This window comes from Carassius gibelio, chromosome B11 (genome assembly GCF_023724105.1).
Source record: "Carassius gibelio isolate Cgi1373 ecotype wild population from Czech Republic chromosome B11, carGib1.2-hapl.c, whole genome shotgun sequence".
Taxonomy (NCBI): Eukaryota; Metazoa; Chordata; class Actinopteri; order Cypriniformes; family Cyprinidae; genus Carassius; species Carassius gibelio.
This window is the reverse complement of record NC_068406.1, coordinates 23,314,682-23,332,944: the sequence shown is the minus strand read 5'-3', so window position 1 is coordinate 23,332,944 and position 18,263 is coordinate 23,314,682. Positions and strand designations below refer to the sequence as shown.

Below are 18,263 nucleotides of genomic sequence, written 5' to 3'. Positions count from 1 at the left end.
GTATTGTTTATATTTTATTTGAGTGTTGTTTATTAATAAAATGTTTTAATTAATTAAAACTTTTTTTGTTTGTTTTCAGTTTTATTTTGAGTTTCATATTTTGTTTTTTTAGTGTATCATAAAACATTTTTGGTGGATCACAATTAATGTGAATAAATTATTTAACATTTCATGAACAAACATATATTAACAAAGAATAATATTTCTAAAAAAAATATGAATCTAGATCAGGGATTCTCCAACTTTTTTTGTCACATGAATCCGTTTTGACCTTTGTGATTTCTTTTTGTTAACAAAAAATAAATGCATTAAATAATGCATTAAGAAACAATGTCATCATTTACTTGTATGGCTTAAAACATAAAAAAAAAGTCATAAAAAATGTTCACGATTCACGCATACAATGAGAGTGAATGCAAACTAGTACTGCTGACCTCCAAAATAACTTAAAAACACCATAAATGCACCGAAAGTGTGAATATGTTGTGTGTAATTTTCTAATCTTCTGCACAGAGTTAAAAGGAAGCTTTTTTGTGAAGTACAACGTCACACGAAAACTGAACATGCAGTAGTGCAAATTAGATTTCTTGCCCTCCTTGGAGGTTAAAACATATTGCTGGTCACAATATATTTTCATTGCATAGAAAACACCATGTTTAAGACTTTTAAAAAATATCTTTGAGGATGAGTAAATGCTGCATTTTCATTTTTTAGGTGGACTGTGACTTTAAGCTCAGTGCATGAGGAAAGGCCCCACACCCAAGGCTTTCTTCTTTGAGTTTCTTTAATATACACCTGAGCTGTGTCAAGTCCTGCTCCAGTCAAAAGGATTAACCTCGAGCGAACAACAGGCCACATTGTCCCTCTCATCAGCCCGAAGCTCACATTACCAAGTTCAATAGCGCCCTGGCAGACGGAAGCGAGGGACATCCCCGTCTTTCTCTCAGCCACACACGCACACATTCCTCCCAGGACAGAAATCACAGCACTGCTGTGTGCCGATCTATTCCCGTCTCTTGGACAGATCCACGGGACTGTCAGGGCTGAGGAATAATGCGTCCCGGGAGGAGGGAACCAGCGGCTTTGATCAGGAAGAGCAGGGACTCTCTTTGAACAGCTTTTCTTTGAGCTCCTGTTCCTTTCTCTCCAGGCTGGAGATGGACTGAGATAAATCACCCTCATGTGCAACCACCCATGCAACACTCATGCACTTTAAAATGCGCTTTGTTATGGGTTTGTGCACGCTAATGGAAAGCACAGACACGCAGTCTGAAATCTCTGTTTTAGGACTGTTTGGGGACACAAACTTTTCCATCGACTGAACCACCAAAGGTTATTGATTTCAGTCAAGGGACTAACTGACTAAAAGTAGCGACATAAATAACTGTTTGTGTGTATTTTTTTTAGTATTGCCGATAATGTACTTTTCTTGACAAGAAAATATTGCAAATACAAATACAGAGGAAAATACATAAATGTGTAAATTTCTCTGATTTTTTTTAATACAAATTTACACTAAATGCAATTAAAATCATAAAATGCATATAAACATTTTTCTTAATTTTTTTAATATCTGCAATCATTACACTAAATGCAAGTGCAAAAATGAAAAAATAAGTATATGCAAACATTATATATATTTACACTAAATGTTACTACTAAATAAACCAAAAAAGAGAAAAAGTAAATAAAATATAAAAATGCAAACACAAATATATATGTGTTAGTGCTGTCAAACAATTAATTGCATTCAAAATAAGTTTTGTTTACATTTGACAGCACTACTATATATATACACACACACACACACACACACACACACCAACCAACAACAACAACAACAACAAAGTACATTAAATGCAACAAATCAATAAGCAAAGTGAAAAAAGCTTAATTAAATATAAAAATGCAAAAAACTAATATTGATAAATAAATAAAATGTAACAAATTACACAAAAAATACGTGCAAAAATGAACAAATATATCTGCAAATATTACTACTAAACAGGCAAATATATACACAAGCACAAACACACACATACACATATACATTTATATATATATATATTCGCAGTAAATGAAACTAATTGCATTTTTTGTGAATATGTTTGATAATAAAGTCTGAATTCACCTTAAATGTGTACCTCTTTGTGATTGTTATGTCTTCTTTTAGAAAAACGATCTAATCTATCCTAGTGTTGTTAACTTCTTTTGCAAAAGGCTGGACTGAACAGATATCCCTGCCTCATTGGGACTCCAGCGGGACAGACGCTGAAGTGTGAGGTGTTTGAGAGTAGTTTCTCCAACACAACCGAGAAGAAACCTACCGAGAGGACTGGCCATCCAGTGGACCACCACGGCCGCCTGGCTGTCACAAGACAAATGAGTGAAGCTGATGTTGTTCACTTCATGGATGAAGTGTTTCCCCAGCAGATTCCAGTTCAGAGAGCAGTCTAATTGGGACAGAGAGAGCAAGAGAGAGTGAGTGAAACAGAAAGACACACAGTCTTTCCCAGTGAGAACATCGGTGAGATTCTTTGGCAAGCAGTGAGAGAAACTATGCAGCCATGCGAGGAGACGCTCTTTCCCTCCCTCCTCCTCCTTCTTCCTTCATTCCTTCTTTCACTGGTTTCTTCTCCTCAGCGGCTGCAGATAAGCAGGTAAAGGGAGAGGAGCAGCCGTTTGTGTCCCTCACACCCCGTCGTTCCTTTTTACGCAATCCCTATTGTGATGCTAACCAGAATCAGGCCCGTTCCCGTTTCGTAGTCACGCACAATGGGGACTGAACGCCGAGGAGAAACGGGGATTAGCTACAGGATGAGAAACTTGACTTCTCAGAGCTTAAGGGGCGGACAAGAGCACAGGAAGCTTGAATGAAACAACATTCGGCATTAACAAGAGAATAAATGCTACATTAAGCCAAGCAGAGAGAATCACACAAAGAACATTCCTAAGTCATATTTCACACTAAAAATCACATTATATAACATATAGACACTTTTAGTAAAAGTGTGTCATTCCTATGCCACTATCATCACCAAATGGAACAATAATGACTGTTTTCAAACAGGTTGCCTGAATACCCTTTTAGTCTCCTATTGGTTGGTAGACAAAGACCCGCCCCAAATATTTTGAGAAGACATATTGAAACATCCAAAAAATATGGCAAATACTAAATTGAAAGAAAATTAGGCTCAGATTTATTTCTTATTTCTACCGTGACATTATTTTAGTGAAAATTAAGCATTGATTTTCTTTTTTTAAGTTTTTAAGTATTGATGCATTAATCTAGTATGTGTACTGCATCTTTTTAATTTATTATTTTGTTGTTTATTTTAATTTCTGTAATTTAAAATCATTTTTATTAAAAAAATAAAAAAATAAAAATAAATTTTTTAATACTTTTTTCCAAACAATTCTCGTTGCAAATAAATTATATATATATATATATATATATATATACACATATATATATACACACACATATATATATATATATATATATATATATATATATATATATATATATATATATATAAATTCTATAAAAATCTAATTAAATTGTAAAAAAATATATATATATATATAAATATAAAAATTATCATAATTTATTAATAATGTTTTAATAATATAGTATGCATATTTATATATATATATATACATATATATATATATATATATATATATATACATATATATACACATACATACATATATATATACATACATATATATATACATACATATATATATATATATACATATATATATACATACATATATACATACATACATATATATATACATACATATATATATACATACATATATATATATATATACATATATATATACATACATATATATATATATTAGGGGTGTATCGGTTCACAAAATTCACGGTTCGGTTCGATACGATACACTGATGTCACGGTTCGGTTCGGTTCGGTTCGGTACGTTTTAGATACAGCAAAATGTAAAAACATCTCAACTTTTCAGAATGCTGCAAGCGCACCGCGGGTCATGTGACAAGAACCAACCAATCAGCTTCATCCTTTCCCGTAACAACGTTGAGAGCTAAGCCAAGATGAAGGAACAGCTGTTCACAGTTGTATATGGATTGCAATTTTGAAATAAATTTAGTAGCAGAGCTACTGCAAGCGATTTTTAGAGCTGCAAATCCATTTATCATTCGCTGAAATTTCCGCGTCTCATGGAGAGAGCACGTCATTGTTGCTTAGCAAAGACAGACGCCTCATGAGCGCTTCTGCCCGAGCGCTTTGGAAAGGAGGAGAAAGACGCGCTTAGCGTTTTCCACGCGTTTTTAGGCGCGATATGTGAACGGCCCCTAAGGCGCTCGCTCACTCAGCACGCGCTGAAGGCTCGTTGCAAAATGTCGAATGCATTTAACAGACCAGAAATATAAGATCCTAAAATAACCAACAGGTCTGGTGTGGGTGCACTTTGGATTCCCTGTAAGCTATAATACCGGTGTCTAAATGCTGCAGGGATAGTTTGTTGCGTGCTTGTTTCTCATTTTTTTCGTCTTTTCCCAGATACTGACACAATAAGGTGATGTCAGCGTAAATGAGTTGACATGTTTCAAGTATTCCCGCTGGTGTTTTTTTTTTTTTTTTTTTTTTTTTGTATTCCCGCTGGTGTACCCTGTCATGTTGCAGATGCGACATACCGTTGTTTTTTTATCCACCACTCTCTTGCCATCACCATTATAGCTTAAAGGGAATCCAAAGTGCACCCAAACACCAGACCTGTTGGTTACTGGAGGATCTTCTCATTTCTAGTCTGTTAAACGCATTGGCTATTTTGCAACGAGCCTTCAGCGCGTACTGAGTGAGCGAGCGCCTGCTGAGTAGCCTAACATAAACATATAAGTTGGTGTTTTTTTCTTCTTCGGGAGTGTCAGGGGCGTTGCCTGTTACGTTGTTTGGGTTATTGGGCTACCTTGTTGAACGCATATCATTATATTTCTCTTTTATTTTTTTTTATTTTTTTTTTTAATATAATGAATTAGTCCAACGAACCGTTCGGTATACATAATGCGTACCGCGTACCGAACCGAAAGCGTCGTACCGAACGGTTCAATACGAATACGCGTATCGTTACACCCCTAATATATATATATATATACATATATATACATACATACATATACATACATACATATATATATATATATATATATATATATATATATATATATATATATATATATATATATATATATATATATGAAAAATTATATTTTGGAATTAAAGGAGTCACAAAAAAGAATTTATGGTGGCAAAATAAAATGTTTCTCTATGCAAAATAAGAGTTAAAAATTCTGCAGGTTTTGGTTTTGTTGCAATGTGACACGTTTTCATCCGATCCACTCACAAACTGTATAATTACAGTCAGGTCTGATTATAAAGTGTCTTACTGTCGTATCGAAATGTGACTCCAGGTTTGCGGCCGCTTTCGTCAGCACCGGACAACTGCGTTCCCTGCAGAGAAAAAGAACAGGAAACATCAGAAAATGCTTTATTACATAACTACCACATGAATATAACATCTGAAGCGGTCTGTAATAGCAGCGTTAGGGGCGACCCAGACACAAACAGCAACTTGTGTAACAGGAATGTGCGCTTCAGCATTAAAAACCAGCAGCACTTCATGTGGTGACAGCCCAAGCACACAATCCCACAATTATGAGACTCCTGGCACTCAACAACACTAATATAACCCTTCAGTAACACACAGCCCTGCACTAACTGACCCAGAGTCAGCCGTGTGCATCTCAGGTGAGATAATGAAGGGTTTGGGCTCACTCCAGAGCAGCGCTTCAAGGTGTATCAGAAGAAGTCAAAACAAACAGTGTTGCGTGACAGAAGCAGACAGACGCTGCACGAGACTCACAAGCTCTGTAATCAGCAGCCCAGATCAGGGCGGATGTGGAAAAACAAAAAAGGAAGATGCATGGAATAGGGATTATCAAAAAAAGCAAACATGTTTCAAGAGAAAAGTCACGGGGTGATGGATCCTCGCAGACGAGGAGTGACACTAAAGAGGCCTTGTTCTTGTGTGGATCAGCGATCTTATCTCAGCGGTCTTCCTCGTGTTATCTGGGATAAAGGAAGTTGTTTAAAATGACGGGACGGCACACAATTCACTCCCACCCAGGAGATGAGACTAACACAACCTCAGAAATGACACACTGGGATACAAAAAATGTAATGGGTCTATTGCACTTTACCATCAAACAAAGCATGTCAATGATCACCTGATTATGAAGGATAATAATATCTTCTTTTTTATATATATATATTATATATAATATATATATATATATATATATTATATAATAATATATAATATATATATATATTATTTTTAAAACTAAGATCTTCAACAAGGACCTCCATAGTCAGGCTAAATATAAATCACAGAAAACTAGAAAAAAACTGAATTAATTTATTTATTTTTTATATAATTAATAGAAATTGACATATATATATATATATATATATAGTCCTCAGTGTAAATGTTTTTAATACTATTTATATACTATTTTATTACTATTTTATAAAAAAGCCTAATTCATTTATATCTTAGCGAAATTATTCTTAACCCTAATATATTTGAAGAAATAACTCAAAAATAATACAAAAAATTTAATAATTTAATATGTATGCATGTACTGTATGCATGTATACACGTTAACATATATATATATGTTAACATATATATATATATATATATATATATATATATATACAATATACATACATTTTATTTTTAGATTTTCAATAGTTGTTTTTTACCTTTTAGGTTTTTTTCTCATTTTCCTTTTTTATCCATTTTTTATTACCATTTACATTTTATTTATTTTTATTTCAGTTTTATTTTTATTTATACAGTGCCTTCTACTTCTGCTTCCACTTCAAAAATCATTATTAAAGTGTATATGAGGCACAAAATGTACATCATAAGGTTTATAGGATTCAATACAAAAAGTACTCTAAAGTAATAGTACATAAAAATACATAAAAAAATAAATAAAATAAAATAAAATAAAAAGATTTCCAGGTTCTTTTTACCCTGTAAAATGAAAGCGAGTCAAAACAACACAAATAAATCTCAAAAGTAGGATCAGTAACTGGATGGACACACAATGCACCGGTTTGTTTCAATGCTGATCTGTTATTATCATGGGTTGGAGCATCTCTACTCCCTATGCAATCTTTTTTTTTCTTCAAACACATAAATCATCTGGAGTTACCTGCTTACAACCACATAACCAAAGATAAACACGACAGACGACTTCTCTGCTGCCAATCCAGTAAATGATATTTTGCTCACATTAGAATAAACTATGCAGCTATGCAGCATGGGAAACTGAAGACTCACTGCTTTGCATACATTGCTTGTGGGAAACTGCTGGTTAAATGTGGTTAAGTGAACAGATCTGTGGGCTTCCTGAACTAAAATTACCCAGCAAACAACCTAATTTAGCCAAAGCACTTGTAATTAATGCAAACCCATCAGTGAGCTGCTACTAAACCAGTGTGAGTAAACGAGTCCAGCTTATGCTCAAGAGTAATCTGTCTTAATGACATCCTCTGGCCCATTTCCACAGGATGTGTACTGATGAGGGCGTGACCTCTTGACCCCGTACCTGGACCAGATGTACAACTACAGACAAACAGACAAACTATTGCCAACAACATTTGTGTTACTTGAAATAAAGCTGAGAAAGTGTAGCACAAATACATTTTAGATGATAAAAATGCAAGTATATAAGTATATAATTAATAATAAAATAGAAAGACCACAAAGGATCGCATGAATTAGTACAAATATAAACAAATACAGGGCATTATAGATTATTAGAAAGTAAAAAATATAAAATAAGATGAAAATAAAAATGTATTCTAAATTTTAAATGTTAAAAAAAAGTGACAAAAGCACAAATAAATTAAAAACATTTAACAAATAAAAAAAAATGTAAATGTGTTTAAGTTAAAAAAAATTTAAATGGAACCAAAAATAAAATTCAAATAAATTCAGCCAAAATATGAATATAAAAAATTACAAACTGGAAATGAACAAAAGGTTAACTCCTTTTAATAAACTAATTTTACAAAAAAATAAAATAATAATAATAATAATAAAACTGAAAATATATTTTTATTTAATCCGAGTTGTGTCCTTGGCAATAATGTGAAATGATTTTAAGTACTAAAATTACTAAATGTAAATACAAATTTTAACTGAAATAAAACACATTTTTAAATAATATTTAACTTACTAAAAACTAAAAAATATATAAAAATAAAAACAATACAATAACACTGAAATAGAAAGACTACAAGAATGACACCACAAATAAATATAGCATAAAAATAAAAGCTTCTTTTTCTAGTTTTCTGACTGGTTTATTTTAAGTGTTAGTGATTTAAACTAATTTAAGTTTTGAAGTATTACACTAAGAATTAAACTTCAGTTTTGCGAGGGCAAACAACACATTTTCCTTCACTTTTCTCATTTTCCTCTGGAAAACCTACAGTTCCTGCTCAGGAAGTCCAGGAGTATTTGTGGGAAAACAACCTGGACTTTAACTGGGAAAACTCTTCTGGAAGTTTAACGCCGCAGCTAATGAACTGAGGGAAATGAAAGCACAAACTAATTTGGCTCACAGCCCTCGGCCTCTCTTGTAAAAGTAGAGATTTTAGGTAGCAAAAGCCATTTACTGCCAGCAGAAGGAGGAGGCGTCAGGCTAATTCCTCATTTAGCAGCAGAATAAAGTGTGAAAGTCTGAGCTCCGGAGCGCACTAATGGCTCCTGCCCTGCTGTCCTGGGGTTGTTTTAACACCGAGAGCCCAGCAGGCTCCTGAGGGTCACAGCGGACACACAGACAGCTGCAGCTAATCACTTCATCTCTCTGAAAGTGCTCACATTATATATAATGCCAATGCAACTATCAGCTGCAGCTAAATAGTGTTTGCCAGGTCATGCATCGCTATAACTAACGCTCAGAGTTAGTGTTACTGACTGAACAAACCACTGCATGTGAATATAAACATGCATGCAATCATGCAAGAGGTCTTTTATTACTTTTCACTGCTATGCATTTGACAGATGCTTTCGTCCAACGTGACTTACATTGCATTGCATTTATTGCATTTTATAAGTTGATGATTTCCCTGAGAATCGAACCCATGATCTTATGTACTATTAAAGCTACATGACAGTTCCCAGATTAAAAAAATGACAAAAACTTACTTCAAACATGAGTCAAGACTTTTCACATATATTATATATATATATATATATATCGTGTGTGTGTGTGTGTGTGTATATGTGTGTGTGTGTATGCATGTATACACAAGCATTGTCAATATAATATATATAACATGGTTATGGCATTAAATATTGCATAAAATAAAGTTCCAAAAAACATCTTGCTCTAATACACGTATTCATTAATATAGATGTATATTTTGTCAAATAAATAATAAAAACATTAAAAGAAATGTTTTAATGAATATACAGTATTATAAAAACTTCATAATATGTCTAATTATACTATATAACTACTAGTTATAAAAGCAAGATGTTTTTTTAAATATGTATTTTATTTTTTTATCTTATTTTTATTTAAATTGCATGTAATATTTTATATAAATACATGTATAAATAACTAAAATCTTCCACTAATAGCTTGTGTGTGTATGTGTGTGTGTGTGTATTTACGAAAAATATACTTTAAATGATTATACATTTAAAAAAAAAAAAATATATATATATATATATATATATATATATATATAATAGAAATGTATATATAATATTATATAATATTATAAACATTTATAATAGCAAGACTATATATATATATATATATATATATATATATATATATATATATATATATATAAACATAAAAAATAATTAAATTATCAAATGTAATATTATATCAACGATTAATAACATTATCAGTACAACACATTTCTATAAACTTGTAGAAAATATTATAAAAACTCAGGCAAAATTGAAAAATTGAATCAAACATTTCCCTGCTCTAGGTCTCTCTCTGTTTGTGAGGAAGGAGGGAGGTGTACCATGTGGCACTGTGTCTCCTAACAAGCCTGTCACACTCTTTTACGACCCTCCCGACGGGCCACACACCCCTCCTCTGCTTCCCTTTGTACCTGAGGGCCGTTGGTCCCGCTGAGAGGAGCAGGAGCCCGAGGACCTTCGACGGCCCCAGCAGTCATTTGGCATCCTAAAACTTCAATTGGACAGTTTGCTGCGACTGGGACCATAAACTTGTTGCATCCCAGGTGGCAAATGAGCAGAAATGTTGCCCGTGAGGTGAAACAAGCAGGTCAGACAGCGGTCAAACATGGGTCCACACACTTTATTAGGCCTTATTAAGTGATTGTAAAAGAGGGAAGACTGTGTGCCTTTTGTTTAATGACCGGGGTCATTATACGCACCGTGGAAATTAAGAGAACACACAATGACCCAAGTCAAGACCAATCTACAATTACAAAAAAAAAATACTATAACGCTACACTGCTAAAGCATGAGTCTGCAAACCATGCTGACAATGCACAAGAGTAAACCTGTGGTTTTATGGAGATGTTGCATGAAAATACTATGTTTTTCTAATCATGTGCTATGATAATCATGTAATATGAAAAGTACCAAACCAAAAAGGAACAAAAAACATAATGTAATAACCTTGGACATGGAAGTAGCAAGTTTTTTGTACGACACATTTTATATTATGATATAAAAATTATGATATAAAAGTTTGAAGCAGTGTTATTTCAGTATTGCTGAGATACTATACATTTTCTGTTTTAATTTAACTTTTAGTTAAAGTTTTAGTGTTTGTCATTTTTAATAGTTTATATTCATTTTTATTTGATAGTTTTTTATTTTTTCGTTTCTCTTTTAATTTGAGCCATTTTGCAGTGTTTACCAATTTTTGTAGTTTTTATAACTCCATCTATTTATTTTTATTTTAGTTAAAGTTTTAGTAATTTTGTTGTGTGTTTTTATAAGTCTACATATTTTTATTAATTTTTTTCAGTATTGGTTTTGGTGGTTTTATTACATCAATTTAAACAAAATTACAATGAAAACTGTTAACATTTATTGTTTTTAAAGTGTTTAAACACTTCTGCTAATCAAAGCCACATTCATTTGTTCACAAATACAAAACAGTAAAATTCTAAAATATTACTAAAATTCAAAATAATAGCTTTCTATGTTAATATCTGTTAAACTGTAATTTATTCCTGCATCATATTGCATCATATTTTTGCAAAAACTGAAATATGTTTTGTTTTTCAGAATTTTTTGCTGAAAAGAAAGTTCAAAAGAGTAGCATTTATTTGAATCAGAATTTTTTCTGCATTAAAAACATCTTTAATGTCACTTTTGGTCAATGTAATGTGCACTTTACAAATAAAGTAAAAAAAAAAAAAAACTGACCCCAAACGTTTGAACAGAACTGAATTAATTCATTAAGTGCGTCATGCTTCTGTCACAGTAAGGGTTTGATGAACAAGAAAAATGAAGATCAGTTCAAAATGTGCCATTTATCTCTCATCAAACACACACACACCTGGCTCGAGTTATAGAAAGCACCATAGAGATGAGATTTAGTTCAGTATTGTGTGGATCAGAGACACGAGCGTGTCTGAACAGAGCGCTGAACACCAAACACCAATCCACATCCAGGTGTTCCTCTTCCACATCAATAATAACAGTAATTATATCATCCAAAACGAGGAAAAAACCTCACAGCATTGGAGCAGGGCTCAGCTTTTTATCTATTCACTTCCTTTTATGTTTTCACAAAAGACTGACTTCTAATGGAGACCAACGAGCAACTTAACACCAAAAAGCCTTCTGCGTTATACTTGATATGTAAATGACTAATGATCAAACCCGTCACACACAATCTACTCCATGCCTTCTGTCGTCAGATTGATAGTTAACACTTCTTTTATCCAGTAAAAGCTCTTGAACAAGCGTCAACCTTCAGCTCTTTCCTGATTGTGATCAAGTAAAGGTCAGAATAAGGTCAGTAATATCTCCAGATGAACTCTTACTGGACTGAATCTGGAGTGATCATGTTTTCGAGTCTCAAATCTGATCCTCATGATCTTTTGAGGAGCGTTTGTTTCCAGAAGCTTAGACCATTTCTTGTAGGGGTGTAACGGTACGCAAAAATCACGGTTCGGTACATTCCTCAGTTTTAAAGTGACGGTTCGGTTCATTTTCGGTACAGTAAGGGAAAGAAATGCAAACATTAAACTTCAGGTTATTACTATAAACTTTTTTAAAATACTTTTTATACAAATAAAAAAAGAATAAGAAATAAAATACTGCTGCAAAGTTATCCACTAAATAAAATACTCTCAGTCTCAAACCAATATCATATAATAAAATATAACTAAAAATATAAATAAATAACTATGATTACAGTGCAGCATTAGCAATCCCAGCTTGTAGACCTGCTCATATTTAAAAATATATATATAACTTTTCCCAAAGTGTAAAGTGCAGCATCAGCAGTTTCAGTTTTTAGACCTGCTCAGATTTCATTATTGCGTTGGACCGATCAGAATTAAGAGCAAAGGTCTGTTTAAATGCCGACGTTTGAATTACAGTCGTTTTTTTCCCTAGTTGTAGTGATGTTCACACTCGCGTGATGCCTTTTGAAAACATTATGCCGGTGACACACTTGTATATTGCACCTGTCAACAGCATTGACGGCAAAATAGACTAAGTTTGACAGGTGCAATACTTGAAAATCGAGATTATTAATTTATTTTTTAAATTACATTTATATCTGAATATATGTAAATCTATAGACTTTCAAACATCAAAGTGTCCTGAATTAATATGTATTTGCGTACAAAATGACATATAAACATATTTTCCTATTATATTTTGCCTGGAAACGCTTCCAATACGTGCGCGTCGCGTGTAAAATAGGCGTCGGTTCTATTTCTAGCATGCACACGTTTTTTCTAAGGCCTAAAGCCGGCGACACACTGGATGCGCGGCGCAGGCGTCTCAGCTGCGTGGTTGTCTGTTTTTAATTCGGCTCCCATGTTTATAGGTTAGAGCTTGCAGACTGCCTGCGTGTTTCCGCGCGGCTCGACGCGTGCATGCTAGAAATAGAAATATTTTACGCGCGACACGCGCACGTGTTGGAAGCGTTTCCAGACAAAATATAATAGGAAAATATATTTATATGTCATTTTGTACACAAATACATATTAATTCATGACATTTTGATATTTGACAGTCTATAGGTTGACAAAAATTTAGATATAAATGTAATTAAAAAAATAAATAATTATCGATTTTCAAATATTGCACGTGTCAAACATACTCTATTTTGCCGTCAATACTGTTGACGGTGTCCTTTATCAGTAGGTGTAGGTGTGTAAAAAAAGTTGATATTGTTGTCATGAAGACAAGATCCTGGTCTGTCGGCGCCTCGCCGGACTCCCTCTATGTCACCTACAGCAGCAGCGCGTCAGTGCGCGTCAGGCACGATTCTGGTGTGTAAAGAGACAGAAAACGCGAGGCAGCCGCCACGCTCCTGACACGCACCAGAAACGCCACACTCACGCCACGCTCACGCCACGCATCCAGTGTGTCACCGTCCTCAGAGGGCGGGATTTGCGCTGAACGTGGAGACTTCCGCCACTTAATATGTTCATTTGGAAACACGACAATAAACCTATGTTCCGCATAAAAAATATTGCATTCGGTCATTAGTTACACACGTGCACCGTACCGAAAGCCCTGTACCGAAACGGTCCGGTACAAATACACATAACGTTACACCCCTAATTTCTTGTATTTAGTCTGCCATTCAGATTTGACAAAGTTAATTTTATTTAATTATATCTTCTTTTACATCTCCTTTTATTTGTGTTACCTTTATTTTATTTTCCATTTAAACTAATTTTATACTTTTTGTTTTTATTTCAGATTTTAACTTTTTTTAAAATTTTATTATATATCATATTTATTCATAATTTGTTTTGTTGACTTTTTATGTATCTTTCACCTTATTTATTTGCTAATTTTTATGTTTTTAGCGTTTTATTTGAAAAATGTCAATTTTTTTTCATAATGCGACTGCGTTCAGCAAATAAATTGACAATGTTTCCCAAAACGACCTTTTATAGCTATAAAAAGCAATATGATAAATACGTTTTTTTCTTTCTTTGATCTCTTTGATTTACATAACAAATCAGAATTTCATCAACTTTGTCCATATAAACATCGGAAACTTTACCAAATTACTAATTTCTGCTCAGTTTAGGTTTCTGAATAAAATGTTCAGTACTCTCACAATATGAATCATAAAAACCCGATGTATCAAATATGAAAACCCTTTTTTAGATTTCCTTTTATATCCTGTTTAAAGCAGTCTAATGAGTCAGGCTTTACAGGGTTAATCTGGCAAACAGTCTCATTCTGAAATATGAACTTCACACAATCCAACCCAGACACATAATCACGTTACATAAAGCACACGGTTTGAAGTACCTGGTTTGACTTTTGCTTTGGCATCTCAACACACACATGAAGCTCATTTAATGAGAACGCTGCCAGCTACGTTACAAGTGTAGATGGTTCTTCTTAAGAACCCAATTAGCTCTAAACCATATGGAGATAACAGCAAACAAGCCAGCAGACCACACTTTTTTCAAAGGGCAGCTATTTGTTTGATCCTTCGCTGCTTCAATCTTCTCCCAGCCGACTCGGAGGAAATGCATCCCTCTGGGATTTTGCCCCCGCATTGAACAGGAACATGCATGCTATCGGTTTCTCTCTGCTGAAGCATGATGGGATTTCTGACCAGCGATGATCAATCAGAGGGACACTGCTGCTATTCATTGGTCTGGGTTCAGGAAGGGAGCAGATAATATCTCTAGCGCTGAGAACTCACTAAATTACCCAGCGGCGTTTGTTAGGATTACACGTGAAGCTGAGGCGACCTGCATCTCGCTGCTTTCTTTACGGTTTCTCAGAACAGACCGGTACCTCTTTACTAGAAACAAACCGCCTCATATGGATCCCAGATGATGCAAATAAAATGCATGAATAAATATCACAAGTGAATGGCAGAAAACAGAGCTTCAGTGAAACCAGATACTAAACGATTTGTTGAAGAGAGAACAAAAATAGCATCTTCTCTGGAAAAGAAAATGTGATTGTAATTTAAAATGCAGTTGTTGTTTTTTTAAAGCGTTACAGGTTTGCTTATACTTCTTAAAAATTCTTAGTATTTGATTTAAAAATGTAAAATGTCTTCTAGATTTATATTTTGCAATGTAAATTTTAAAGGGGTATGTACACATGTCCTTATTAAAGTATAAAATAGAAGGTTTATAAAAATAAATAAATCAAATAAAATAGATTAACATATTTTTTTATATAATTACAATCTAATGATTTTACATTTCTATTTACATAGACTACAAATAAATAATATATATATATTATATACATATACATAAAAATAAGTAAATAAATTATAGAATAACTCATAATAATATATCACAATATTTATTTATATACTATATTATGGGTGTGTGAGTGTAAATTATAGCTTGCTATATTATTATTATACATTATATAGTAAAATAAATATATATTATTCTAGTAATATTATATACAATTAAATTATAATGTAAGAATTATATATTTTTAAGTATACAAAAATTGAAAAAGGAGTATGTAAACATGTCCTTATTAAATTATAAAATAAAAGGTTTATAAAAATAAATAAAATAAAATAGATAATATAATTTTTAAATATATTTTCAATCTAATTAATGTAAATATAAATTATGTTTAATTTGCACATATTAAATAACATAATATTATATATAAAAACATAAATTTACTTAGTTTGTAAGGCTGCACAGTTTGGCTAAAAAGTTAAAAAGAAAATTCAATAATAATATTTTATTATTATTATTATTATTATTATTATTATTATTATTATTATAGACAATTTTATTCTAAAATCATTATTAAAATAACAATTAAAGCATGAAATATTACTATGAGACTTTTTTTAAATTACAATGCAAATAAATATGATCATGTAAAGCAACAATGACTCTGAACAGAGTGGCTCTGAGATACTGAAAACAGCGGATCACGAGCTGCTCGCGTGTAAATGAACTCAATGCCACGCATCACTCTGAAACTCTCATATGAAGCCTTTGCAATCTGATAATCACACTAAATTATAATCACAATTTTGCTTTGGATTAATCCCTCAGTCCTTCTAAACCTCTAGACAAACTTTAGTGATTTTAGCATTTTTTATTTTGCCCAACAGATTTGCATGCATAAACTTGAAATGATCCAAACAACGGGATCAGTCAGGCCTAGCACAAATGCTGCACACAAATGCAAGAAATCAGATGTTGATTGCATGCTCCAGAGCTGGTGGGCTGAAGGAAGAAGATAAATCCAGTTCAGGAGAGCACTGTTTGAGTCTGCGGCAGCCGCTCTCCATCACTGTGTTTATCTTTCATGCACTTATGATACTGAGCTTCAGATCTGGCTGATCTGCTCTCGGGGGGCTTGTTCCTCTGCGCTGTCAAAACAAACAAAACCCCCAGACCACTTCTCACTGTTTGTCCAACAAATTGCTTGGAATATAAAAGAAACAAAGCAAGATCAGCGCCGGCCTGATTTGCACTGAAAATTGCCTTTATTTTCACAAAATTCACCCTGTTCAAAACATGTTCCTGGTCTTAGTGTAAAGGATTTATGTGACTTTAACCAACAGACAAAAATTAATTTAGTAACTGCTTTAGCAAACTCGTGTTCAAGTTTCACACCATACAAAGCAATCCAATAAATATCTGACGGATGATTTAAAGTCCTCTCTTGCAAAAGTGTGTGCAAAAGGAATTAAAATCTCATTGGTTTTTTGGATAGCATGTTTAGATTTCTATTATTGTGTACATTTCTATTGCAATGTTAAGCTCAAATAAAACTACATATATGTGTGTGTATGTGTGTATGTTTATATGTATGCACACACACACACAAAATGTTTAGAGTTATAAATAATTGTAATCTTTATATATTAATTAATTTATAAATATATCAAAAATATTATCAAAATAATACATTTTTGATTTTAACTGCAATTATTTCTAATAATGACATTATTTTACATACCAAAATTACAATTAATTACAATTTCAAATATTATATATATATATATATATATTTTTTTTTTTTTTTTTTTTTTTTTGCAATAAAATTTCTATTATCTAACAAATATAAACAATAATTTGCAAATGTATATATATTTAATTAAAAAGTAAAAAAAATATTATATATATATATATATATACACACACACACACACACACATGTATATAGATTGATGAATGATCGATTAATTGATTTATTGAACTGTCATTTGCTTATAACATTTCTTTTTGTATATATATATTTTTTATATATATATATATAGTTATAAAACTCATTTTAGACAAAACCACTTGAATCAGCGGAATCTCTTCCCCCAATGTCCAAACAGAGGAAGCGAGCACCTTTTTGCATTTGATTTGACAAACCTGACCGCAGTCGATCTGAGCGGAGCCCGAAACACACGCTTCTCATTTCCTCAACATGTGTCTCCAATTTCATATTCCAAAAAGAGTCATTTTCTGGGACAATCAACTTTGTGTTTGCTATCGGGTCCTGTTGTTATTAATCTCTTTTATATGCAACTTTCATGTCCCACCAAAAACACAAAACAAATCAGTGATGAGACGCTTGACTTCGCAAAGGCCTTTGTTTGTCTTGAGGAAACTCTGTTTACCAGGGGAGAGTCAACATATTTACAATATTTAGCATGCAATATAACAAAAATTAATCATGAATCAGACTCACTTGCATACAAACGACATGTCTTGACATCAAAAACAAACAGATTGAGTTTCTTTCCGGCTGCCGGCCCATAGCTGCCGGTGATCATGTGGCATTAATGAGCAGGTATCAGCTTTCTTCATCTGTGTAATTATGGTCATCAGAGCAAGTCTGCAATGCAACACAGCTACAAACATCCTGACGCTCAGACGCAACTTCAGACATGAGAGCGACTAAAGCAGATCCTAAAACAAGGGATGCAATGAACAATTCTGATGCTTAATCAACATCAATTTAAAATCTAAATCAAC

General features: G+C 32.9%; 1 protein-coding gene across 1 annotated transcript in view; it reads right to left on the bottom strand.

Annotated features, from left to right (window-relative positions):
* The window catches only part of il17rd (interleukin 17 receptor D), a 46,666-nt gene that overhangs the window by 14,251 nt on the left and 14,152 nt on the right, over positions 1 to 18,263 (bottom strand). The window contains exons 2-3 of the mRNA XM_052569472.1: positions 5,441 to 5,504; positions 2,328 to 2,453 (exon numbers count right to left, since the gene is read on the bottom strand). Of these exons, the coding sequence (XP_052425432.1) occupies positions 2,328 to 2,453; positions 5,441 to 5,504 (190 nt within the window). The remainder of the gene's footprint in view (positions 1 to 2,327; positions 2,454 to 5,440; positions 5,505 to 18,263) is intronic.